A 24,813-nucleotide genomic window follows, 5' to 3' on the forward strand; every position below is an offset into this window, starting at 1 on the left:
ACATACACACATACATACACACACACAGACACACAGACACACACACAGACACACACACACAGACACACACACACAGACACACACACACACACACAGACACACACACACACGCGGGCTGTCCGGCAAACCCTCCCCATGGGTGGGGAGGCCCCACCCCCTCCTGGCCCCGCCCCCCCAGCTCCTCCCTTCTCCCATTGGCCAAGGTGGAGAACATTCTCTCTGACCAATGGCGTGCGCCCCACCCTGACTGGAGGGTGACTGGGGGGAGGTGACAAGTTTCCACACTAGGTGATGATGGGGACACTAATCCTAGTGACGTCACTGCCTCAGTGTCCCCTCCCCCGACAGCACCAGCCTGTCACCACTGCCGCTGTGGACCCTGGGGGCATTTTGCTGTCACCCCCTCTGACAACCCCGCACCCCTTAGTGGTGCCACTGGCCCAACACCTGGCCTGGCAGCACCTCCCACGGGTGGGGGCTGGAGCTGGTGGCGGATGGAGCCCCTGCCCTGGTGACACGGCCAGAGTCTCCTGTGGTGGCAGCCAGCCATGCCGCAGCAGACCTGGGTTCAAATCCCAGCGTGTCACTTCCTAATCACGTGTGTCTGTCCAGGTGCCACGGACGAGGTCCTAGAATGTGACCGAGTCCCTCAGTCGCAGGCCACAAGGCCTCCTCCCCTCCTCTGTGTGTGCCGTAAACAACAGCAAAACCCCACTGCCCGAGAGTTCTTACTTTTAACCAGAAGGAAGTTTGCTCCAATAAGATGAGATATGAACAGCACAGACGAGGGAGTGTTTGGGGGCCTGGAAACCCCTGTAGGCCTGGACATCACCTTGGTCCAGCGTGTCTGTCAGGACGAGGAGCCTCTGTCTGATCGTCCCACGGCATGGCCTCCCCGGCTCAGGCTGTCACTCGCTAAGCTCTCTGCGGGCGGTTTGAGGCCCCTCGCCCGGCCCACAGCCCTGGGACCAGTACCTGTGGTACAGGTGGCACTGCAGGGCTCGTGGGATGACAGCTTCCACCGGTACATGTCCGCCGGACTCACGCCTTGCTTGCGCGCCTTGGGCCTGGTTCTGAAGACAGCAGCAAGCAGAGAAGCGGTGAGAGAGAGCAAAGGCCCAGGAGGGAGGTTCCATCAGTGGGTATTGGCTCGGTGATGGAGGCAGGTGTGCTTCTATTTAACAACATCCTCTCCCTGGGCCCCCAGCCGGATGCCCGCCTCTCAGGGTCAGAGCACCCACTGTGTAAGACCCCGAGAATGAGGGAAGGCCCCCACAAACAGGCAGACTTCAGGGTGGAACAGACATCTGTTGTTTTCTCTGTGGCAAGACCCCAGCTGTGGGCTGCCGTGTCTCCTTCAGATGAGGAGGGATTTGGGCCTCACCAGCATCTCACCCGCTGCCTCCACGCACATGTCCCTCCCGAGTCAGCTAGTGGGTCCCTCCTCCCATCTGAGAAAAGGCCTCGGAGGCGCCTGTGTGCTGAGAATGTGCCAGCATTCTCTGCCTGCCCTCCCGTCCCCCCCTCCACCGCAGTGGATTCTGATTGAATGGGGACACTAGCCATTCAGCCTCGCACAACAAACGCGCGAAACAGCTCAGCTGCAGACGGGGTGGCCCGGCCCCTCCAGACGCCTCTGGCCACTTCTCAGCTCAGGTCTGCCACTGGCTGCGCAGACAGGACTGAGCTCCGGCCAATGACCAGCTATTATTCTTGGACAGCCCTCGGGCGGCCGAGGCCAACTTTTGTTAGCCTGCTTGCATCTGTGAACTGATGAGTGTGTGAGGCCCACCTCAGGACCCAGGGAGGAGGGGGCAGCAGCCCCTGTAACACAGGGTGTCTGCCAGCCGCGACCAGCACAGGGCGCCCAAGCTTGAGCCAGGGGAGGAGGTGGCACCCTGAACCAAAGACAGCAGCAAGTCCAGCCTCAAATTCCATTTTAGCTGCAGTGGGCTCTGGGGCTCCCCACCCTCCTTCCTGGGCCCTGGGGGGCTGGCCGAAGATGGTCTTGGGCTAACACCCTTCACGGGGCTGGAATCTGGGCAAATCCACAGGTTCTTGCCTTGGGAGCTTATCTTACGTCTGTGGACAGGAAGGGGACTCAGGCTTGGCTGGGAGTCACTGGTCAGACATTTAAAAGGGCTTTCTAGTCGATTCTGGGATAAAGACATTGCTTTGGATGACACCACACCAGGAGTTCAGTGTTTGTTAATTTTTCCAGGCTTGTGGAATTTCACAAGAATGTGAGACCTGCCCTCACATTTGTTGGGGTGGGCTTAAAAGTCCCAGGAGGAGCCCACCTCCCCATGAACCCTGCCCTGAAGGCGCGTCCTTGTCTGAGAACCTAGGGAGTGATCTACAAAGGGGACCTGAAGGAATGATCCACCTCCACCCACCTGGCTCCCTGAAGCAAGGGAGGGAGGAGAGAGGTATGGTAGAAGGGGTGAGAAGAAGGCCCAGGGAGGCCTGAGCTGGCTTCTCCAGAGCCTGCCAGGACCCCCGCCTAGAGGTTTCACAGCCCCCACAGTTCTGGGGGGCAGGGGGAAGGTCTCCTCTCCCTCCTCCTTAAAAATGAGAGGACACTTTAAAATGGTCCAAGGCCCTGTCATCTAAGAACGAAGAATGTGTGGAAACCGGAAAGTTGCATCAGTGAGGTCCAGTTAGACCCCCACCTCCCCGAGAGCAAGGCCTCTGAGGGGATGCAGGACAGCGAGACAAATCTTTGGACTCGCTTGATTCAGAAAACACTCAACTGTGCTGACTGGGTCCCTCACCCTGCCTTTCAACAGTTCTAAATTCTCCCCAAGAACAAAGAGATGCAAAGATCCCGCCACTCCCACCCATGCAGAGGCCGCCATCTTTATCTAATTACACACGCCTCACTCGTGCCAGCAGGCAGCGTGACTCACTCCTGACTCAAGAGAGAGAGCACTGCCCTGTTCAAAATAGCCCCCTGGATTTCAAGCACAAAAGATATTTTTGGAGAGGCTGCCCACACATCACTCTCGACACCAGCAGGGGCAGGATAGCATATGCAATTCCTGAGAAAACCTGCGTGTGTTTGCCCAACAATGCAACGCCTAGCGTTCAGTTCTTGGAAGTGGCACCAAGAAGTGAAGCGAAGCACTGGGAAGTCGCTGAACCACCAACTTTCCTTCGCCTCCATCTGAAGGGAGACCTTGCCCCCGTCCACTAGACCCGGGTTTGTGATGGCCGAGAAGCCGCTGAGTGCTCTAAACCACGGCTCACGCAGGCCTTGAAGCAGCTGCCTGTGGAGAAGCTGGCCCCTCCTGCCTCTCTCAGGAGAAGCTCTGAGGTGACCGTGTTTGTTTATAACCCAACTAGAAAGTGCTCTTTTCTTTGCCCCCAGGCCTCCGAGGGTGCCTCAAAGCCTCTGCTCCCAGTGTCTGGTGTGGTGGCGGCCTCCCCCCTCCCTTGAGTGTTTGAAGCTTTCCTGAGAAGATGAAAATAGCCTTTCTTTTCTGGGCGCCCCTTTGATTTTGCCTTCTCCTCAAGCAGACGCGACTTCCTGTGTTTGGACAACTCGGCTGAGACAAGGCTGTTCTGGCCGGGTCGTTTCCGCGGCCTCCCTTGGCCCTCTCTCCAGACCATCTTTATCCCGCTCGGCTCCTGCTTTGATGGACGCCGGCTGGGGGGCTGCCACCTGGGGCTTTCTGAGCCCTGACAAGCTAGCATATTGATTCCTACGCCCCCAGACAGGCTCTGGGAATCCAGTACGTCCCTGAGGGGCTGAGGGGGCGGAGTAAGAGCCTACTGGGACAGGAACTGGGGAGACTCTCAAATGTTGGCTTAAGCCATCCCACGGAATCCCTGAGTAGCTGAGCTGGCAGGCCCTGAGGGAGCCATCTGACAAGCCCCTCATGTCAGAGATGGAGAAACTGAGGCCCAGAGAGGGGCTAAGTGGCGTGTCTGTGACGCAGAGAGGTGGTGGCAGAGCTGGGGTTGGAACCCAAGTGCCCTGCAGCTCCTCCCTGGCCTCCCTCTGCCCACACAGCTGCCGGCATTTTCCATGCCTGTAGCCAAATTCAGCAGCGGCTTCTGTCCCACCCTGATAAACCTGTTCGGAGGGGAGCTCCGACCGTCAGATAGTCCTGTTCTGGCCCCACAGAAGGCTCCATGTCCTCCACTCTGCCCACATTTGCAAAAGACTTCCACCCAGAGCATTCAGGAACGCCCCTGCCCCACCATCCCAGCTATCCCATGGGGAGGGGGCTCAGAAAACAGTTTGAAAAGGGAAGCAGGTGCACAGTGAGTCCAGGACCCACGCCCCCAGTGGTGTTCCTGCTTTTGTCCCCCAGGACAGGTGAAAAAGTCACCCCAACCACATCACCTCAAGAGTAAACCCCAAATCTCCATCAGATGCATCCCCGAGCCCCCGGAGGGCACCTTCTCTGCACCCACCCCGGCCCAGGCCCCCCGAGCCCAAGACCCACTCATGTCTGCTGTTTAAAGGAAGGGGTTTAGTGGGCCTGTTTCCCTCCAGCCCCCATCACCCCCAGTTGCTGCTGAGCCTGGCCACGTTCATTTCACCAGCTTCACTGCTCACACAGTGTCAGGGGAAAGCACAGGACCCTGGCAATGAGGACACCCTTGGTAGGAGTGGCTACCCTCGCCCAGGGGGCTTGTCACCAGGAATTGTCCTTCAGTGGAGACAGTCACAGGTCTGGGGCCAACCCCTCCCAGCTGGCCCCAACCCAAGGAGGCTCCTGGTCTCAGGCCCACCCAGAGCCAGGCCTCCGACCTGCTGAGATGTGGGGGCTGTGGATGGGGGCCCTCGCCCACTTGCCTCCAGGGACCCTGGTCCTTCCAGTAGACCCCACTGTAGGTGAGGCCTCACTGCGTCTGAGCTTGGGTGCCTCCCACACCCCATAGGCCTGGACCTCAGGCCCCAGGTAGCAGCAGGAAGCACCTCCTACCTGGCCTTGTGGGTCCTGTTCCCGGCCACACTGGGGAGGCTGGCACTGGCGTTGGGGAACGGGGCCTCGGAGGAGGTGTTGGTGACCCTGTCACTGCTCAGCTCCAGGTAGGACCCGTTGAGCAGGTAAGCAGTGGTGCCTTCGTTCTCCTCGTAATCCACATAGAGGCTGTCAGCCAGGGGGCTCCTTGGGGCACCCTGCCCAAAGATGCTGTTAACGGTCTCGTTGAGGGTGAGCTCCTTCGAGTCCGAGCCTGTGCCCAGGAGCCGGTCGGAGATGGCGTTGGCCGAGAGGAGCTCCTGGGAGGAGAAGTGGACGTCGCTCTCTTGGTCGTCTTTGTCCCCTGACAGAGCTGTCCCGGTGGTGTTGAGGTCTACAGGAGGGAGACAGGTGGCTCAACCTCAAGTGCTCCCTCGTGCTGGGGACAAGGGCAGTCCGCGGGAGGGACTCAGAGTGGTGGGGTTAGAAGCCAGGAAGCTGAACTAGGAGGCTCCAGAGGGCACAATTTAGTCAAGATCATGGAGTGAGTGTCCCATCACTACAGGCAAGCAAGCCAGCCTGGACAATCCCTCGTAGAGGGGACTCTGGTTGAATAGCGTCCCAAAAAATTCATGTCCGCTTGGAACTTCAGAATGTGGCCTTATTTGGAAATAGGGTTTCTGCAGATGTAATTAGTTAAGCATCTGAGATGGAATCATCCTGGATTTAGGGGCCCCAAATCCAGTGACTGATATCACTATAACAAGAGGGCACAGAAAGAAGAGGGGACACCACAAGCAGACGGGGCAGAGGGGAGAGATGCAGCCACAAGCCAAGGAACACCAAGGGCCACCAGAAGCTGAAAGGGACCTGGAAGGGTCCTCCCCTAGAGCCTCTGGCGGGAACGTGGCCCTACCCACGCCTCCAGGCTGGGGAAGAATAAACAACTGTTATTGGAAGCCCTCTTGTATGTGGTCATTGGTCACAGCAGCCCCAGGACACCCCCAGTGTTTCTTCTAGAGACTCTGAGGGTCTCGGAGTCTTCCCTCAAGTGAGATGATCCAAACACACCTGATCAGCCATGCCCCCACCTGGCCCCTCCCATGGCCCCTGCCCTCGGGAGCAAGCTCACACCTAGCACCTCTCTCAGGGACCTAAACTCCAGGTTAACCCAGCTGGGTCTCCAGCCATCTCCCCCAGAGCCTGCCTGCAGCCCCGGAGCCCATCCTCAGGTCTCCACCTGATACCTTCCAGTCCGACAATGCCCTACCCTGCCCGGGTAGTCCTCAAGCTGGAACCCCCCCCTCTGAGAAGTCTTCCTGCCACCCCCCATCTGCGCACCCCCTTGTCTCCCCATCTTCCCCCGGCCACACCTTGTGGTGCTGTCTGTTGTCTATCTACCCCGCTGGACCCCATGCCCATGTGTGTCACGGTGCTCACTGTTGTACCCCAGCCCAGTACAGGCCAGGCGTTCGCCTGAGTGAGCGAAGGCTGCAGGGTCTGACTGCCTGGGCTTGAGCCTCAGCTCCTCCCGGGAGGGCTGTGAGACTGGGGCATGTGGCCTCCGCTGTCTAAGCCTCAGTCTGTCCATCTGTCAAATGGGACAACCACACCCCCCTCCAAGGATGTATGCAGGAGGGTGCGTGTGAATGGCTGCACCTCTTATTAACCGCTTCTCCAGACAGGAGAGGGCTGAGGACCCCTCCCCAAGGCCCCTCCATAGGAAGCCCCTGCCCCGTGGGCCCCCGTCTTTGCCCAGCCCACTGCCTCCTGGTTACCTCGGAAGCCCTTGCCCCCGGGGGGGCCCTCGCAGGCCCCGCCGCTGGCCCGCTCGCACACCTCGTTGGTCTCCGGACCCTTGCCCAGGCCCAGCTCGAGCCCTGGCCCCGGGGGGCTGAACAGCCGGTGGTCCAGGCCCAGCCGTTCCATGGAGGCCGGGCCGTACAGGGAGCCGTTGTGGCGCACAAAGCCCAGAAGGGTGGCACCGTCCAGCTCCTGGCTCTCGGCACTCTCGGAGGCCGGCTCAGAGAAGCTGTAGTAGACAGGCTGCAGGCGGTGAGCGTGTGGCGGCTGCAGCAGCGTGTACTCGAAGGTGATGGAGGGGCTCCTGCCGTTCTGATTCCACACCTGGGGAGGAAGGAGAGCAAGTGGGACCCTGCCCCGAAACCCACTCCAGCCCCATCTGCACCCCGCTCTGCCCAGCCTGGAGAGGACGCTGTGGGGCACGCCCACAGCCCTGCAGGACGGGACTGCCAGGGTGTTACCCGCGGTGGGTGCAGCTGTGCCCTCCCAGGGAGCTGCCCGGGCAGCCTGCGTCCGATGACGGGGCACAGGATGGTACCAAGGACGGGGCAGCAGGAGGGTCCTCCATGGGTGCAGGCAATAAGGAGCGCACTGTATGTAGAGAAGTTTTTAAAAGTAATAAACCAAAAAAAAAAGAAAACCCATTGCTGTCGAGTTGATTCCGACTCATGGCGACCACTTGTGACAGAGTACAGCTGTCCCAAAGGGTCTGCTAGACTGTAATCTTTACGGGAGCAGATTGCCAGCTCTTTCTCCAGTGGAGCGGCTGGTGGGTTTAAACTGCAGACCTTTTGGTTAGCAGCCGAGCACTTAACCTCTGAGCCACCAGGGCTCCTTTTTAAAAGTAGTAGAGCCGACTAAAAGCTCATCTGCTTTTTATTATGCTATGTGCCAGCAATTCTAAATAATAGCACTCCTCCTTGCCAGGGTGGACAGAGCCCACCACCACCCCTCCGTCCTCCACCACCTGCCCACATAGGAGTGCAAGGCTTAGCCCCTGCTCTCAATTTGGGACAACCCAGCTCAGTCCTGGTGGAAAGTATAGCCAGAATGCTCCTTAGAAACGAGGATGGTGAGACTCCGTCTTGCTTACTTTGGACATGTTATCAGGAGGGACCAATTACTGGAGAAGGACATCATGCTTAGTAGCGGGTCAGCATAAAAGAGGGAGACCCTCAATGAGAAGGATTGACACAGTGGCCGTGACAATGGACTCAGATATAGCAAAGATCATGAAAAAGGTGCAAGACTGGGCAAGGTTTGGTTCTGCTGTACATTAAGGGCGCTATGAGTTGGAGCTAACTGGGCAGCAACAAACAACAGCTCTGGGGCTCCCTGTGGGATGGGCTGGGGCTGCTCTTGCAGCTCATGTGACCCAACTCCTCCCTCTGCCCTTCCTGCCTTCCGTTCTGCCCGATGGGTGAAGTTTCTGAGCATCCCAACAAACCCTTATTAGCCAATCCCCATCTCCGAGTCTTTTTCCCAGGGACCCTAACCTAAAGAAGTGGGTGTCGGAGGAGGCCTGAGGAAGCAGACTCTAAAATGGGACTGTAGAGCAGGATCGCCCACCAACCAGGGCAATGAGAACCCCATCCCTGGGGGTGCATGGAGCACTGAGACCCGCTGGGATGTACCGATGTGGTGATAAGCTGCTCCCGGGGGTGAACTGGGGTGGGATATCAGAGGAAGAAGATGCGCTAGTGAGTGCAATGTGTCAAGTGCTTGAGAGTTGCCTGGGGATGGGAGTGGGAGTTGCAAAATTATAAGGGACTATGGAGTCCAAGGAGCCCTGGTGGCACAGGGGTTAAGCACTCGGCTGCTAACCCACCAGCGGCTCCGTGGGAGAAAGATGTGGCAGTCTGCTTCCATAAAGACTACAGCCTTGGAAATCCTATGGGGCAGTTCTACTCTGTCCTATAGAGTCCGAATCAACTCGATGGCAATGGATTTGTGTTTTTGTTCATGGAGTCCAATGCACCGGAGCACGACAATCAAAGGCTGAGGGTGATCAGGGCACAATGGTTAAGCATTCGACTGCTAACCTAAAGGTCGGCAGTTCAAACCCACCAAGAGAAAGATGTGGCAGTCTGCTTCCATAAAGATTTACAGTCTTGGAAACCATGTGGGGCAGATCTGCTGTCCTATAGGGTCACAATGAATTGGAATCAACTCGACAGCAACGGCCAATCAATTGAACCGTGGGTGGTGCAAAGAGTTGAGCACTGAGCTGCTAACTGAAAGGCTGCAGGTTCAAGTCCACCCAGAGGTGCCTGGGAAGGAAAGACCAGAGGTCTGCTTCTGAATAAGCCATTGAAGTCCCTATGAAGCCCAGTTATACTCTGACGCACATGGGGTCGCCATGAGTCGGGGGTGACTCCACGGCAACTCGTTTTTTTGTTTAAATAATCAACCAGTGTAAGTCGAAGCCAGTAGTCCTCCTCCATAGTACAGGAAGAAGCCCTCCTTCCCTGTTGCTGGGGACCAGGAATGGCCGAGCATCAGGCCCATGGCTTCAGTGTAAGAGTCCCAGAGAACCAGAGAAGGTGGAGGGCTCAACCTGCTCCATCTGCTACCCCAAGACCAGGGTCCGACCAGGAAGAGTGGGACCCTGAGGCTTGGGCTGTGCAGCCAGTGTGCTGGAATATGTGAGCTCTGATTCCCTTGATCCTTCAGGGCTGAAAGTGTGGCCCCCTGCCCCTGCAAAAAGCTAGCATGTCCCCCTCCTTGAAGATGGGGCAGAGAGCTCCCCCTTGCACATGCTAGTATAGCTCTTGGAAGCTTGGAGAAGGCTATGGCCAGGGTGAATGCTGGAGTCACCGGGGCAGATGATGGAAGGGTGAACCAGGGCTGGAAAACCCAGCAGATGACTATTTTCTGCCGTAGGTAGGCCTGGCAACATTCTATCCACCAGAGCAGAAAGAAACGCAATGGTAAGGTGGCACTTGGTGGGACAGTGTGCGGTGTCCCCTGTAGGCCAGGGCTGGTGGCAGGAGGTGCAGCTACCAAACTAGACTTTCTGATAGCAGAGGGGTGACAGGATCCTCATGAGATAAAAGTCAGGTGGCAGTAATCAGAAGGAAGGTGGGTTCAATATTTGTAAGGCTGAAGTGGTGGGTGGGAGCTGACCTACAGAGACCGGGACACGGTTAACTGGGAGAAGACAGATGAGCCCAGAAAGGCATTGCTCCATCTATACAATCAAAAGAAACCAGGGTGGATGATGAGGACGTTGAGGGCAGTCGCCCCATGAAAAGCCTCAATTCCTTGTCTGGTTTTGAGACCTGAGCCAGCTCAGACCTAGACTCCATCGAATGAAGGATAGCCATGTCTCCAGGAAGAAGAACCCACAGCAACTGACTGTACCAGTTCTTCCACCGAAGTGTACCGCCTTTTACTTGGTTAACTGCACACTGGAGAAATGGGTAGTCATGGTGAGGACCAGGCTCCAAGCTGCCATTGACGACTAGGGGCCCAAAGCATCATCTTCCCTCCCCTTTTAGAGAGAGGAAACAAGGAGGATGAGTCATAAATGCAGGTATGGCTCAGGCCTGGCTCCCAGGCTCACCGAGTAGCCATTTCCCCAGTCCCCAAATGCACAAGTCGCAGTTGGCAGAATCCCCGCATTGGCTCCTTGGCCTGTGGGGTGAGAGCTATCATAGTAGGGAAAACCAAAAGGAAGCCTCTGAGCCTGACACTCCCTCATCCAAAATAGTAAATCAAAAACAATATTGAATCCTGGGGAAAACAGCATAGAGACAGAGGTTAGCGTCACTCTTGAAGACCTAAAGGATGCAGGGCAAGTGATCCCATCTTCTTCCAGTTGCCATCCAGTGGATTCTGACTCATGGCAGGAGAACTGTGCACCATAGGGTTTTCAAAGCGGTGACCTTTTGGAAGAAGATCACCAGGCTTTTCTTCTGAGGCACCTCTGGGTGGGTTTGAGCTGCCAATCTTTTTGGTTAGTAGTGGAATGCTTAACCATCCACTCCACCTCTCCCCTATTTAATTCGACAGTTTGGCCCCTACAAAAATAAGACAGACCCAGTAGGATGGCAGTGAACTGCTACAAACTCAACTGCACAGTAGTCCCAGTGCAGCTGCGTGACAGATACAGTGTCTCTGCTACAGCAGCCTAACATGGCCTCAAATTGATCGTAAGTGGTCACTGAGCCAACAGATACATTCTTTTCTGTCTCCATCAGGAAGGAGGGCCAGAAGCAATTTTCATTCGCATGGGCTGGAAAACAGTACACACTTAAAGTTTTGACCTACGCTAGCTCTCCCACTCCCTGTCATCATACAACACAAAAGGGTTTGGACCACTCTACAGAACATTACATCAGTCCTCTATATTGATGACATCATGTCAATCAGACCAGATGAGCAAGAGGCGGCAAGTACGCTAGAGGCCCTGGTGAAATGTGTGCATCTCAGAGGATTATGCATTAGCCCCTATAAAGATTCAGTGGCCCCCATGTCAGTGAAATCTTTGGGGTCCAGTATTCTGGGGCATACCAAGACATCCCTTTGAAAGTAAAGGGCAAATTATTGCATCTCATATCCCCTATCATGAAGAAGAATCCCAGAGACAGCATATTCCACATCTGGGAATATTGCCCCAATCCATATACTAAAAACCAGGTACCACGGAGTCAATTCTAACTCACGGCGGCCCCATGTGTTACAGAGTAGAAATGCCTCATAGGATTTTCTTGGCTGTAATCTTATGGAAACAGATCACCAGGTCTTTCTTCTGTGGTGCCACCAGGTAGGTTCAAACCACCAACCTCTAGACTTGCAGTTGAGCGTAAACTATTTGTGCCACCCAGGCACCTATTCGTATACCAGGTAACATAAAAGGCTGCCAGTTTCGAGTGGGGCTGAGTAAAAGAGGCTTGGTAGCAGGTCCAGCCTGTAGTGCAAGCAGTCATGCCACTTGGGCCATAGGACCTGGTAGACTCTACAGTAAGAGAGGTATCTGTGGTGGGGAAAGATGACGTGGAGTTTCTGGTCAGCCCCAATAGGAAAAACCACAGGGTTCTAGCGCAGGGCCAGGCCACCTGCAGCAAAGTATACATGCTCCTGGTATGCTACTGGGCCCTACGAGATATGGGACAGTTTGACCACAGGACACCAGGTAACTGACAAAGCCAGAGCTGACCATCACAACCTGCATTCTGTCAAGCCCACTGAGTTACATGCTTGGGAGGTCCAGCAGCAGTCTTTCAAAAGACGGAAGTGTTATCTCCAGGACTAGACACAATCAGGGCAGAGAGTGCAAGAAAGTTACATCAGCAGGTGACCCACGTCCCCTGTCATCCAGGACTCTTACACAAGCTTCTTTCTCTCAGCTCACAGCCATGGCTGTAAGAGGACACACTTATGATGAAGGGAGGGAGGAGAAAAATGGCTGAGCTTGCTTCAGAGATGAGTCAGCTTGGTATAAGAGTGCAAGCTGAAAATGGGATGTGGCTTCTCTATAGCCCATTCAGGGGTGGCCCTGAAAAGCTGAAGGGAAGCCATGGGCTTCAAGTAGGGTATATGGTCATTCACTGTGTGTGTCTCCACACAGAGTGGGGCAAGGTAAGAATTTATACTCTCATGGGCCATAGCAAAATGGTTTGACAAGTTGGTCAGGCACCTGTATGAAAAACATTGGAAGATTGGGGATGAGGAGACCTGGGGAAGAGGCTTGTGGATGGATCTAGGAAGACGCTAACAATGTGAAGATCTGTGTATCATGTCAGTGCACACCTGAAAGCATCCACCCCAGGACATGCACTAAACAGCCAAGTAGTAGATAGAATGGATTTGCCAGTTGACATAAGCCAGTGCCTGGCATCAGTCACCACGGTGATGGCCCAATGGGCCGTGGTGACAGAGATGGAAGACACACATGGACCCAACTGCATGAGCTCTCACTCACCAAGGCTGCTTCCACTACTGAAAGTCCAGCATGCCGCAACTGGGACCCACACTGAGCCCCTGATACAGCACCACCCCTCAAAAGGACCTCTCAGCCACTTGATGGCAAGTTGATTACATTGGACCCCTTCCACCCTGGAAGGGGACATGATCAATCTTATTCTGAGTGTGGTTTTGCCTTTCCTGCTCACAGGGCTCAGCCAACCCCAAGATGCAAGATCTCACAGAGTATATGATGCACTGAGACAGGGTAGCACATGGCATTGCACTGGACCAAAGAACTCACTTTATAGCCAAAGAGGTGCTGCAGTGGGCATATGATATGGATCCACTGGTCCTAACATACTGCGTCTCCCAGAAACTGCCAGCCTAGTAGAGCAGTGGAAGGTGAAGCCAAGGTGCCAGCTCAGAGGCAATAACATCCTGTGAAGATGGTGCCTTGGGATATCCTAGATGCAATATACATTCAAAATCAATGAGAATTATATGGTGCTATGTCCCCAAATGGAGCCCTGGTGGCGCAGTGATTAAGAGCTTGGTTGCTAACCAAAAGGTCAGCAGTTTGAATCCACCAGCCGCTCCTTGGAAACCCTGTGGGGCAGTTCTGGTCTGTCTTAAAGTGTCACTATGTGTTGGAATCTACTCAACGGCAATGGGTTTTAGTTTTTGTTTTTTTGGAGGGGAAAATGTTATGTCCCTAATAGGTAGACTACATGGGTTTGGGAACCAAGAGATGGAAGGAGCAGTGGCTACCCTTCCCAGTGACCCACTTGGAAATTTTGTTTCCCATCCCTGTAGCATTAGGATCTGAGGGTCTAGAGGTCCTGAATCTCGGAGGGAGGACACTTCCACAAGGAGACTCAGCAAGTTTCATTAAACTGTAAGCCATGGCTGCCTCTCAGTCTGTTTGGGTCCCTTGCGCCAAGAGATCTGCAGGAAAGGAAAAGAGTCACTATCCTAGCCGGGTCATTGACTGTAATAAACAACAGTTTGACCCCAAGGATGGGAGAGACTCTATTTGGTACCCAGCTGATCCACTGGGACATCTCTAAATATCCCCCTGCCCAGCTTGATGGCACCTGAACAAAAGCAGGAAAGCCTGGTTGCCTAGTGGTTAAGTGTTACAGCTCCTAACCAAAAGGTTGGCAGTTCGAATCCACCAAGTGCTCCTTGAAAACTCTATAGGGCAGTTCTGCTCTGTCCTATAGGGTCGCTGTGAGTCAGAATCGACTCAATGGCAACGGGTTTGGTTTTTTTTGTTTGTTTTAACAAGAGCAGCAACCTTGGCTTGTAAAGGGCATGGAGACCAGGAACTCAGACCCCTCAGGGACGAGGGTCTGGATCACCCTGACACGTAAGCCACCTAGACTAGCAGAGGTAGAGGCGAGGGTATGAAGAATCTAGCATGTGTGATAGAGGAGGGAAAGTATCAGTACCAGCTGCAGCCCCCAGACCAGATGCCATTTATCCCACTAACCTTCCTCCTGTAGAGCTTCCTGGGAGAAGAAACCCACCAGAACCCTAAAGGAGCTGTTCCCTGATGAGGCAAACTCATTATACAAACCAAGTGGACCCAAGCAGCCCAAGGGGTGGACTGTAGTGGATGCTGTGGTGTGTCCCCAGGTGCTACCTTTAGGAAAAGGCACTTATTTCTCGAGCTTTTGGGAGAGTTGCAGTTGACAATTGACAACCGGGTCTGTCTCCAGGGACTTCCTTCAGCCATCGGGAGCTGCCCCTCCCAAGGTCATAACCTCTCCTTAGGGGGCAACCGCATCCAATGACTAGTTGGTGTCCCTTGCCTCAACTAGAGATAACTCGCCCTGTGGGGTCAGCTGAGGCTCCCATCATATCTGCATCAAGCTCAATGCCTCCCTCTGTCCAGTCCTGTCTCCCTCACTCTCCCATGGGGTAGTCCCTGAGCCCACTCCCCAAGCCCTCCTACACACAAACCTCCACCTCAGAGCCTGTTTCCTGAGGAACCTGACCTAGGACCGAGCTCCTCCAGCCAGAAGATAGAGCCAGCAGCTGCCTGCCTTGGTGGACAGCTCCAAGGGAAGGCCAGGCAGGCAAGGGCCTGGAAATAAGCGGCCCCATGAGATTGTGGCTTCACCAGGGCCAGTCTTCAGCCAAGAGGCAGTGTGGGGAGGTGGGAGGAGCTCTCCAGAGTGGAGGCTCCACCAGCACAACAGTTGCACAAACAGCCGCTCTGGCATCAGACAGACCTGGGTTCAAAGCCCAGTGGTGACACCTACAATCCCGTGACTTTGTGCAGGTCACTACCCGCTCTGTGCCCAAGTTCCAGCCTCTCTAAAGTGAGGGCACTAACAACCACCGCAGTGGGGTTTGGACGCTAACAGCCGCCACGGTTGGGTTTGGATGAGAACAACGGCCACAGTGGGGTCTGGCTGTACTTCCTCGGCCTCTGTGGCTTAGGAAACCAGCAGGCCGCAAAGAATGTCAGACCGCCCACCTCCTTGTCACTCCATCTCAGCGGCCAGTTCTCTGTGGTTTTCAGGTGGGGGCACCAAGCTGCAACAGCCTTCCCTTCAGGACACCAGCCGCGGTGGAGCGCTCACGGCACACCAGGCACAGCAGGCCCAAGCTCTGCGCCCACAGCGCCCACCCTAAGCCCCGCCCCCAGGGGTCCTGAGCAGCCCGCCCTGATCGCCAGCACTGAAGACTGGCAGAACACCATGGTGTCCGTGGGTGGGAAGGGAACTAAGTGGGGGCATAACCCGCACTGTAGAGCAGGGAGAGGGTCTCACGTCCCTGTGCCCTAGATCCAGCCTCCTGTCCTGTCCTTAGCTCCTCACAAAGCTGCCGGTGAGCGAGGAACAGATCAGCACAGAATGTGCTCAGTGGCTCCGCCAGCAGTGCTAAGTGAGTGAGTGAGTGAATGAATGAATGAATAATTATGTGAAAGAGTGGATCATTGGTGAGTGGGTGGCTGGGTGAAAGAATGCACGGGTTAACGCGTAAACAAGATGCTAAGTGGATGCATTAAAAGCTGAGTGAATGAATGAGGGAGTGAATGAATGAGTAAGTAAATGAGTGAATGAACAGAGACTCCCAAGCCCAGTGGCCTGGCTGTGTGGCACTAATGGCAGCCTGGCCCCCAGCCCGCAGCCACGCACCATGACATTCAGGCCCTGGTTGGTGGGCCCCTGGGCCACGATGTACTCGATGCCGGTCTCGTAGATGTCCATGGGCCGCCGATACTTGACCACGGTGCCTGCGATGTTGAAGTTTTTGGGGCTATCCACCTTGTAGTTGCCATTGAAGAAAAAGTAGCCGGCTTCGTCTGCAAGGGCTGACAGGGCAAAGCGCCTGTCACGAGACCAGGCCAGCTGGAGGGAGGCAGGTGTTGGGAGGAGCCAGCTCTACACACCTGGGACTCGGCTACCCCAGGCCCCCACAGCCCTCCCCTAATGCCCCAGAGGACAGGGAGCCTACATCATGGGGGAGTCGGACACTGCCTGAGTCCAACACGTGGCCCTGGCCAGTGAAAGCCGGGAAAGGAAAGGCGCTTCCCTATTAACCAAAAATAATCAACAAGGACTCGTCTGGATGACCGCAAATAGCTGGGCAGGTTCCCTGGGTCCTGTTACTCCGGCCGCCTTTGAAGGAGCCGAGGGCCACAAGGGGAGGAGCCAGTGCCAGGGCCAGCAGCAAGCCTGGCCTTGGAAATGCAGTGACCAGGGAGGCCACACTGGACAACAGGGGTCTGCCAGGTATGTCCCAGGGGTGTGCCAGGTACAGAACAGGAGTTTGCCAGGTACAGGACAAGGGTCTGCCAGGTACAGGACAGGTGTCTGCCAGGTATGGGACAGACATCTGCCAGGTACAGGACTGTGCATCCAGCCTGTCTCTGCTGTCAGCTCACTGTGTAACCCTGGGCCTGTCACGCCCCCAGCCTGCCCTGGGCAATGAGGAGGGGACCCCCATGCCCTACCCAGCCACCACACTGAGGACGCTACAGCCTAGTGTGGCTGGCCTGGGGCTGTCCCAGAGACCCCACCAGGCCTTCCTAGGGACCGTCCCGAGCTGGCCGGCTCTATGCTCTCGGCGGTGCAATGCCCTCCCTGCCTGTGCCAGCGCAACCGCGCTAACCACCCCCGGCAGTCCACTTGCCCAGACGTGGGGCAATCAACCAGGAGGGCAGCCTGGGGCACATTCCCAGTCGCACCCCCTCCAAGCAGGGGGGCACTCTCGGCAGGACGGGCACTCTGGGGCTGAATGAAGGCTCAGGACAGCAGGAACATGCCCGCAGACCCCCAGGAGCCCTGTCCCCCACGGTTCCTGGGGGCTGGCAGCTGAGGATGAGTCCTTCCTGGGACAGTGGAGAGCCAGCAGAGGCCCTGGGAGCTTCCAGGGCAGGGGATGGGAGGAGCAGCATAGCACTCGGGGACAGTCTGTCTTCCAAGGGGCGTCCTCAAAGCCAGTTCCAGGAACTGGCCCGCTAGAGAAGCAGATTTCGGCTTCCAAAGCTCCTGAGGCAACATGATCAGGAGCCTGGTGCAATTAATTTACTATCAGACAGACGCAGCCAGCAGGCCGCGTCTGCCTGAAAAACGCCCTGGACGTACTGACGTCAAAGAATAACGCAAACAAGACACCCGGGTTCCGTGCAGGGGGCTGTGGCGGGCCGGGGGGGCCGTGCCAAGCTCCAGGTATCTGCACAGGGCGAAGGCCGGCCCGCGTCCAAACCCTGCTTCCTGACGGTAATGACCTTCCTTCCTGCGGCTTCCCCAGTGAGCAAGGCTGCGCTTGGTATTTCCACGCGTCTGCTTCAAGAATGAGCGCGCTGGAGCCAGCGCTGGGAACACGGTGTTTCCTGGCCTCAGCGTTCACCCAGCGACAGAGCAACCGGGCTGGCCGAGGGCCTGGCATTGCGCAGCACTCCCCATCCTTGGCCTGGAGCAGCCCCCGGGGTGCTTGAGCACGGGCCTCTGGATACAGGGAGCTGGAGCTCGAGGTGGGGTGCTCCGATCCCCGGGCTCATCCCACAGGCTCTGGATAAGGGCAGGGGAGACTGGAGGCAGGGTTTAGCTTGAGGACCTTTAGCAAAACTTCTCTGCTCCCCCAGTGTCCCTCACAGCCACCCTGAGACCCCGGGAGTCGAGGCAGGCGGAAAGCACTGTGCCGTGTAAAATGTGGGGCGGGGGGCTGCGTCTGCCTCAGAGAACAGCTTCCCTATGCAGCCTGGGGTCCCAGCCTGAGGCCAGCGGGGACATTAACCTGCCTCCCACCTTCCAGAAGACTTCTGCCCCGGCATAGTGCAGCCAAGCATAGAGTGGCTCGCAGGTGTCACACCTGCCTGCCACGCTCAGCAGGCCTTGAGCTCCTCCTGAGGTAAGTCACAGGCACGTGAGCGCCTACATGCTAGATTCACAGGGGGCCTTCCAGAAATCACCACCAAGACAGGGCTCACAGTTATGCCAACAACTCCTGAAGCTCGCGCTGAGACCTCCACGGAGGGCCAACTTCCCACCAGACTTGCCGTGGCAATAACTACCCCGAGAGCCCCTAGACCCGAGTTTGAGCCCCGCCTCTGCTACTCAGTCACCCACGGCCTTGGGCGGGGCCAGACCCCTCTCGGCTCTAAGCTGACCATCTCACCCCTCCTGTCCAGGGCAGGGGCCCCACCTCCAGCACCCTCAGCTTTTGCTGTGCACAGCCTCTAGTGACGGGGAGCTCACTACCTGTCGTCAACCCTTCCCTTGGCACACAGCTCGGGGCCAAGGTCCCTCCTCACAAGGGGGTGAAGTCTGCTTCCCCTTGACCTCCTCTGCCCCCACCCATGCCCAGACCGAGCCTGCCTCCGGGAGCCATGGCTGCAGGCCCACACCTCTCCCGCAGGGAGTACCCCGGGACGAGCCTCAGCAAGGCAGCGCCCAGCCCCACTTACGCACCCAGGACGTCGGCGGACTTCTTCCGCTCCACAATCTGGATATCTCTGGCGCCGGCCGGGATGTGCGTCACCAGAGAGTAGCCTGGGGAAAGGGACAGCGGTGAGCAGCCGGCAAAGCTCACAGCCAGAGAGGCACCCTGGGAAGGGGCAGGGCGGTGCCACTCTGCCTCTAAGGAAAGGCACAGTGGATTGCAAGGGGCGGGGGTCCCAGGGCAGGCCCACCCACCCCCATACAGCCATCCTCTGCCTGAGCAGCAAATTCACAGCCCTGCGAGACGCCATGTGCTGACGGAGAGGCTGCTCTGCCCAGACGCGGCATGCACCCAGGTTTGCCAGAGAGTCCGCTACCGTTTCCCACCAGGGTCCTCACTGGTGATGCTCATCGGTACCCGCCCCCCACCACCAACAATCAAAACCAGCTGCCAACTCAACAGTAAGAACGACCCAACGTGTGTCAGAGCAGAACTGTGCTTCATAGGGTTTTCAACGGCTGGTTTTTTGGAAGCAGATCGCCAGGCCTTTCTTCTGAGGCACCTCAGGGTGGACTCGAACCTCCAACCTTTCAGTTAGCAGCTGAGCAGGTTAACGTTTGTGACGCCCAGGGACTCCCTCTCCCACCATGGGGGCTTTAAACGCATTGGAGTCAAACGAACTCGAGTTTTCTCTGCCACTGACCACCAAGGTGGCTTCGGGCAAGTTGAGAGAGCCCTTGGTCCTCAGTTACCTCATCGGAAACTCGGGAGTAACAGCTCCTTTTCTGGGGTGAGGGTGAGAAGCTTCTGCCTAGCGCAGGGCCCAGCACTGAGCACACTGCGATCATTATCTCGTTTAAATCCTGTCATGTCACAACACCACACTGGTTTTGCAGTCTTGCTCCTTTCAAAGACGTGGATGAGAAAATTCGAGGGAAAGTGTGCACATACTATCTGGCAACTCCCATCAAGCCCTCCCTGAGCACCAGGCCCAGGTCTTCGTGACAGCTAGTTCAGTCGACCTGGGGCTTACCACCAAGGCCCCCCATCAAGTGGGAAGCCAACCACGGAGTGCTCCAAGCAGAAAAGGAACTGAGAGTCTTGGGGTGTCTGAGGACAGAAGAGTAGCTGCTCGCAGATGGGGTGGGGGCACAACAGAATGAAACACTGCCTGGTCCTGCGCCATCCCCATGATCAGGTACAGATTGGACCACTATGATCCACAGGGTTTTCACTGGTTGATTTTCAGAAGTAGATCGCCAGGCCTTTCTTCCTAGTCCATCTTAGTCTGGAAGCGCCACTGAAGCCTGTTCAGCATCATAGCAACACTTAAGCGTCCACTGGCAGACAGGTGGCAGCTGCACATGAGGTGCACTTTCTGGGAATTGAACCCGGGTCTCCTGCATGGAAGGCGAAGTTCTACCGCTGAACCAGCACAGCTTCCTAGAAGCCCTAAAAGACCAAACCCGTTGCCATCGAGTCGATTCCGACTCACAGCGACCCTATAGGACAGACCAGAACTGCCCCAGGGGGTTTCCAAGGAGCGGCTGGTGGATTCGAACTGCTGACCTTTTGGTTAGCAGCCGAGCTCTTGACCACTGTGCCACCAGAGCTCCAAGAAAAAGCCCTAAGAAAGATATAAAATTCTTCAGGGGTGGGAGAGATGGTGAGAAGGGCCCTCAGAAATTGGCGGTTCCCTGGGGGCTGACGCTGGTGGGGCAAGCTCTCTGCCTCTCCCTAACACCCCCAACCCCCGCCCACCTCTTACAAGTCCCTGAAGATGATGGCCTTGTCCCTCACGGCCAGTGGCACTCTGGTAATGTTTAACAACTGCCTCAGGGTGGGAATGGGACAGTGATTTGAAGCGTTGGCCGATTTCCATGGTGTAAACATTCCAGCATGGCCGATTTCAAGTTACTGATGTCCGTGAACGGGGAGCTGGGCAGAGGTGCGCAGCAGTAATGCCTGTTATACAGCATTTCCGCCACACAGATACAACCTCTAGAACCTAGAGCTATGGAGCAGAGAGGTGGAACATCTTGGAAATGATGGCTTTGGGGGTGTTTAAGGCCTTTGTTTTTAATATTATTTAAATGTAGGTTTATATACCTGAATTTTTAATAATGGATATTTAACAACAGCTCACAAGACTCCTGAGCATTTAGTAATTGGCTCTCGTGGGCTGGTACAGGCCCGCCCCACGGTTAGCAAGCACAGGCATATCAGGGAGGGAGTGGGCTCAGCAGTTAGGACCACAGACACATGAGCCAGGCTGCCTCTTCTGCTGTGTGGCCTTAGACTAGTTAGTTAACCTCTCTGCCCGTTTGCGTCTGCATAGCAGTGATAGGAGTACCTGCCTCGTTCGTAGAGACGCCTGGAGGCGTGAACGAGTTATCTCCCACAGACAAGGCTCAGTGCGTGCACACAGCAGGCCCCAGGTGGAATGAGGTGGGACCGTCCAGCGCCAGCCCCCTCCCCAAACCGAGAGCTCCCAGAGGACCGGTGCACAGCAGGTGCTCAAAAAAGATGTGCTGTCTGAACCAGACTCTCCCATGTCCCTGGGCTGGCAGAGCAAGGCAGAGAGGGGATGCAAGATGCCTGCGCTCAGGCCCAGGGGCGGATTATCCAATAGGCAAGGTAAGCACGGTGCTCACCTTGCTTACCAGATCATCTGTAGTGAACAATTTCACGTTTTTTCACCACGTCAAAGACTCTGCCTCTAGGTCTGGCTGGCATCTGTCTCTCTCCCAACTCCATAGCACCTTCCTACAGAATCAAAGCCTCTTTTTAAATTTACCATTCCTGTCAGGGGCAGATGACCCAGTAAGCAAGGTAAGCACAGGCTTACCTTGCCTGTTGAATAATCCGTCCCTGCTCAGACCCCTCTGGCATAGAGGCCTCCACCCCAGCCCAGGCCAGCAGCCCCATCTGCTGCTCTGCCACAGGGCCTCCATTAAAGACACACGCACCTCCCTCCACCAGCCCCAATCCCTCTTTGGTGGGGCGCCCCCACGCCTGAGTCCCAGCCCACCCCTACACTCTCCAGCGCGCCTGCTTGGTGTTTAGCCCCAGCCCATGTCACCACACACCCCCGGGACCTCCTCATTCCAACCCTAGCTCCACAGTCATCCCTCATCTGGGGGAAAAGTGGTGTGAGGAGGCAGTTTCCTCAACCTCCAGGACACAGACAGGTTCTGACCGGTCCTGACCGTCAAACCGAGGTGGCCCTGAGGGGGTGGTTTTAGTCCGGACTCAGCCAGCCTCACTGGGGAACCTTGAGCAGGCAATCTCACTCCAAGCCTCAGTTTCCCCATCTGCTAAGCGGGTTTCAAGCTGCCCAGTCTTCCCCAGTCTAGAAGGTATAATAAACCAAAAAAAAAAAAAACCCAGTTGCTGTCAAGTCAATCCTGACTCAGGGCAGCCCCATGTGTTACAGACTGGAACTGTCCTGTAGGATTCTCTTGGCTATAATCTTCACAAAAGGAGCCATGGTGGCACGGTGGTTAAGTGCTCGGCTGCTAACCACTAGGTCAGCGGTTTGACCCACCCAGCAGCTCTGCAGGAGAAAGATGTGGCAGTCTGCTTCTGTAAAGATTACAGCCTTGGAAACCCTATGGGGCAGTTCTACTCTGTAATCCATGGGGTTGCCTTGAGTCAGAATTGACTCGAGAACAACAGGTTTTGGTTTTAATCTTTGTGGAAGCAGATTGCCAGGTCTTTCTTCCACAGATCCATTGAGTGAGTTTGAACCCCTAACCTTTCAGTTAGCAGCTGAGCGCTTAACCATTGCACCACCAGGGCTCCTTAGAGGGTGTGATGGTCCAGTTTTATTCCAGAGGCGCTTACTGACACCCATCGATGCATTTGGTTCGGCACTAGGCGATGTAAGTGGTATCTTCCACAAGTGTAAAGTCCAGTCCCGTGCACAGACCCTACCCTCCAGCCCCTGTGAGGGCTGGGCCAGCCGGCTCGGGGAAGGGAGGGGCTCAGCTTGAAGCTGTCGGGATGCCTGATCCCCCACCCGGCTTTGCCCCTTGCAAACCTTGGCTCTAGAATCCAGCGTGCCCAGACTCAAATCTCATGTCGGCGGTGAGGACAGGGATTTGTGCCTCAGTTTCCCCCTTCTTAAGAGTGGCTTAACATCTCCTGCAAGCTGCTGTAATGCCAAGTGCCCACTGCAGTTCCTGGCATGCAGGTGGTGCTCAACAGGGAGCTGCTCATGACTCCTTGACAGAGGGGCCTTGCAGAGCACCTGGCCGCTGCCTGGGCCCGGAACCAAGTGGCCCGAGAAGGGAAGGAGCCCAGCAAGCTGGGGCGGGATCGCACGCAGGACCCTGGGTGCCGGGACATGCCCTGGTCGGACTCCTTACCGAGGTGGGTGTTCCCTTTGCGGTAGTTGCCAGTCACGTGGGTGCAGCTGCTCCCGTCCCCCTGGCAGACGCCGCACTTGTCCAGGGTGTGGGTGGAGAAAAGCAGGCCGTCACAGCCGATGGGCTGCGGGAGGGAGGGGGAGAGGCCGCTGGAGGCGCCGGGACCGGCCGGGGGCGCCATGGCCCTGGTGGGTGGGTGGGCGGGCGGGCGCGAGAAGAGCAGTGGAACGTTTGCTACAACGTTTAACAACCTCACATTTTCCAGACACGCAAACCCCTCGCAGGTCAGCGAGCTTGCAGGATGTGCCGTCACGGGCGGGCACCATCAGCTGCCGCTGGCCGTCCACGGTGGTGCAGTGCAGGTCGCACGGCTTGCTGGAGATGTGCACGTAGTCGTCTGGGGGCACAGGGGCTCAGTGAGGGCTGACGCGAGGATGTACCCCCCCACCCGGGTGCACAGATGGGGAAACGGAGGCCTGGAGATGTGCAGGTCGTTTTCTGGGGGGACAGGGGCTCAGTGCAGGGAGACACGAGGACGTCCCCCCACCCCCTGGGTGCACAGATGGGGAAACTGAGGCCTGGAGAGTGGGCAGAGTCATCTGGGGGGATCAGACAGAGGGGCTCAGTGTGGTGAGGGCTGTGAGATTCAAGGACTTTCCCACCCTCCACAGAGACAACACCCCTCATGGGGAAACTGAGGCTGGGAAAGCGGGAGGGACTGGTCCAGGGCCTCAGAGGCAGACACAGGTGGCCTGGCCCCAGCCCAGGGGCTGTAAGCTGTAGCACTCTGCCACCCTGTGAAGGGGGGCAGCTCTGGAGACCCTTAGGGGACTTCTCTCCTGCAGATGAGCGGAGCCTACTGGACGCTTGTGCTGCTGGCCCCGGCCCCCAGCATTCACCCCGAGGGCAGGGGAGGCCCACTCAACCCCATGATTTGCCGGAACCAGTGGTTCCCTCTCCCCCCACCAGGTCCCACTACCCAGCCAGGCTCCACAGACTGAGTGGCGAGCCCTGTCTAGGACCCTCTGGGTGTGTCCCCAAGCCCTGTCCACACAGTGGGGTTGTAGGGGAGTGACCACTGACTGCAGAGGCCACACTGTCAGGGACCACGTCCCCATAGTCCCCATAGTCCTGGGTGCGAGGACAGCCTCGAGGCCCAGGCTCAGGAGACCCAGGGTCCATTCCTGGCTCTGAAGCTGACCACCAGGTGGCCTCAGTAAGCCCCTCCTCCTCTGTGCCTCAGTTTCCCCACCTGTCCTCCCAGCCTGTCTCATGCACTGGACAAGATATGGCTCTCTGTAGCTGTGCCCCTCCTCCCGTCATCGCCCTGGGAGATGACCCCTCGGGGGTGGGGGTTGGGTGCTGGAGGGCCACCCCCAATCTGCCCCTGCACGGTAGAGCCCAGGCTGCAGGTACCGGGGTACAGGGGCTTCCACTGGTACGTCCGCCCGTTGTACACGTGGGAGTTGAAGGAGATGCACTGCTCCTCGCGGAAGCTCCTCCCGTCCGGCGGACACTCCTGGGAATCGAGAGACAGAGAGGGAGGCACGGGGACGCGGCCAACAAAGGCATTTTGTCCCGCCGAGCAGGAAGTGGCTGAGCAGGGCGCCACACCGGGGCCCGGCCCCCGGGTGTTCTCTGTCCTCTGGCTCACTCCTCACTCTCCGGGAAGGAAAGGGGACGAGCGGAGGGGCACTACCAGCCCCCAGACGCCGACTCTGTGTCAGCCCTCCTCGCACGCTCCACCTCCAGCAACTCCACCTCCGCCAGCACCGTGAGACGAAGCTCGGCCCTCGCCCGGCCTCAGGCAGAGACCTGGCGTGTGGTGTTCATGCTGTGGCCGTGGAGCCTAGAACAGGGCTGGCACACAGCGGGCACCCGCACGCATTGACAGAATTGCCGTGAGGCAGAAGGTG

General features: G+C 56.9%; 1 protein-coding gene across 1 annotated transcript in view; it reads right to left on the reverse strand.

Moving 5' to 3' along the window:
• The window catches only part of ADAMTSL2 (ADAMTS like 2), a 37,433-nt gene that overhangs the window by 10,079 nt on the left and 2,541 nt on the right, over positions 1-24,813 (reverse strand). Inside the window, exons 4-11 of the mRNA XM_004388669.2 lie at positions 24,314-24,416; positions 23,149-23,294; positions 22,898-23,021; positions 18,557-18,637; positions 15,779-15,954; positions 6,695-7,043; positions 4,938-5,310; positions 976-1,073 (exon numbers count right to left, since the gene is read on the reverse strand). Of these exons, the coding sequence (XP_004388726.1) occupies positions 976-1,073; positions 4,938-5,310; positions 6,695-7,043; positions 15,779-15,954; positions 18,557-18,637; positions 22,898-23,021; positions 23,149-23,294; positions 24,314-24,416 (1,450 nt within the window). The remainder of the gene's footprint in view (positions 1-975; positions 1,074-4,937; positions 5,311-6,694; positions 7,044-15,778; positions 15,955-18,556; positions 18,638-22,897; positions 23,022-23,148; positions 23,295-24,313; positions 24,417-24,813) is intronic.

Source organism: Trichechus manatus, unplaced genomic scaffold (genome assembly GCF_000243295.1).
Source record: "Trichechus manatus latirostris isolate Lorelei unplaced genomic scaffold, TriManLat1.0 scaffold00214, whole genome shotgun sequence".
Classification (NCBI taxonomy): Eukaryota; Metazoa; Chordata; class Mammalia; order Sirenia; family Trichechidae; genus Trichechus; species Trichechus manatus.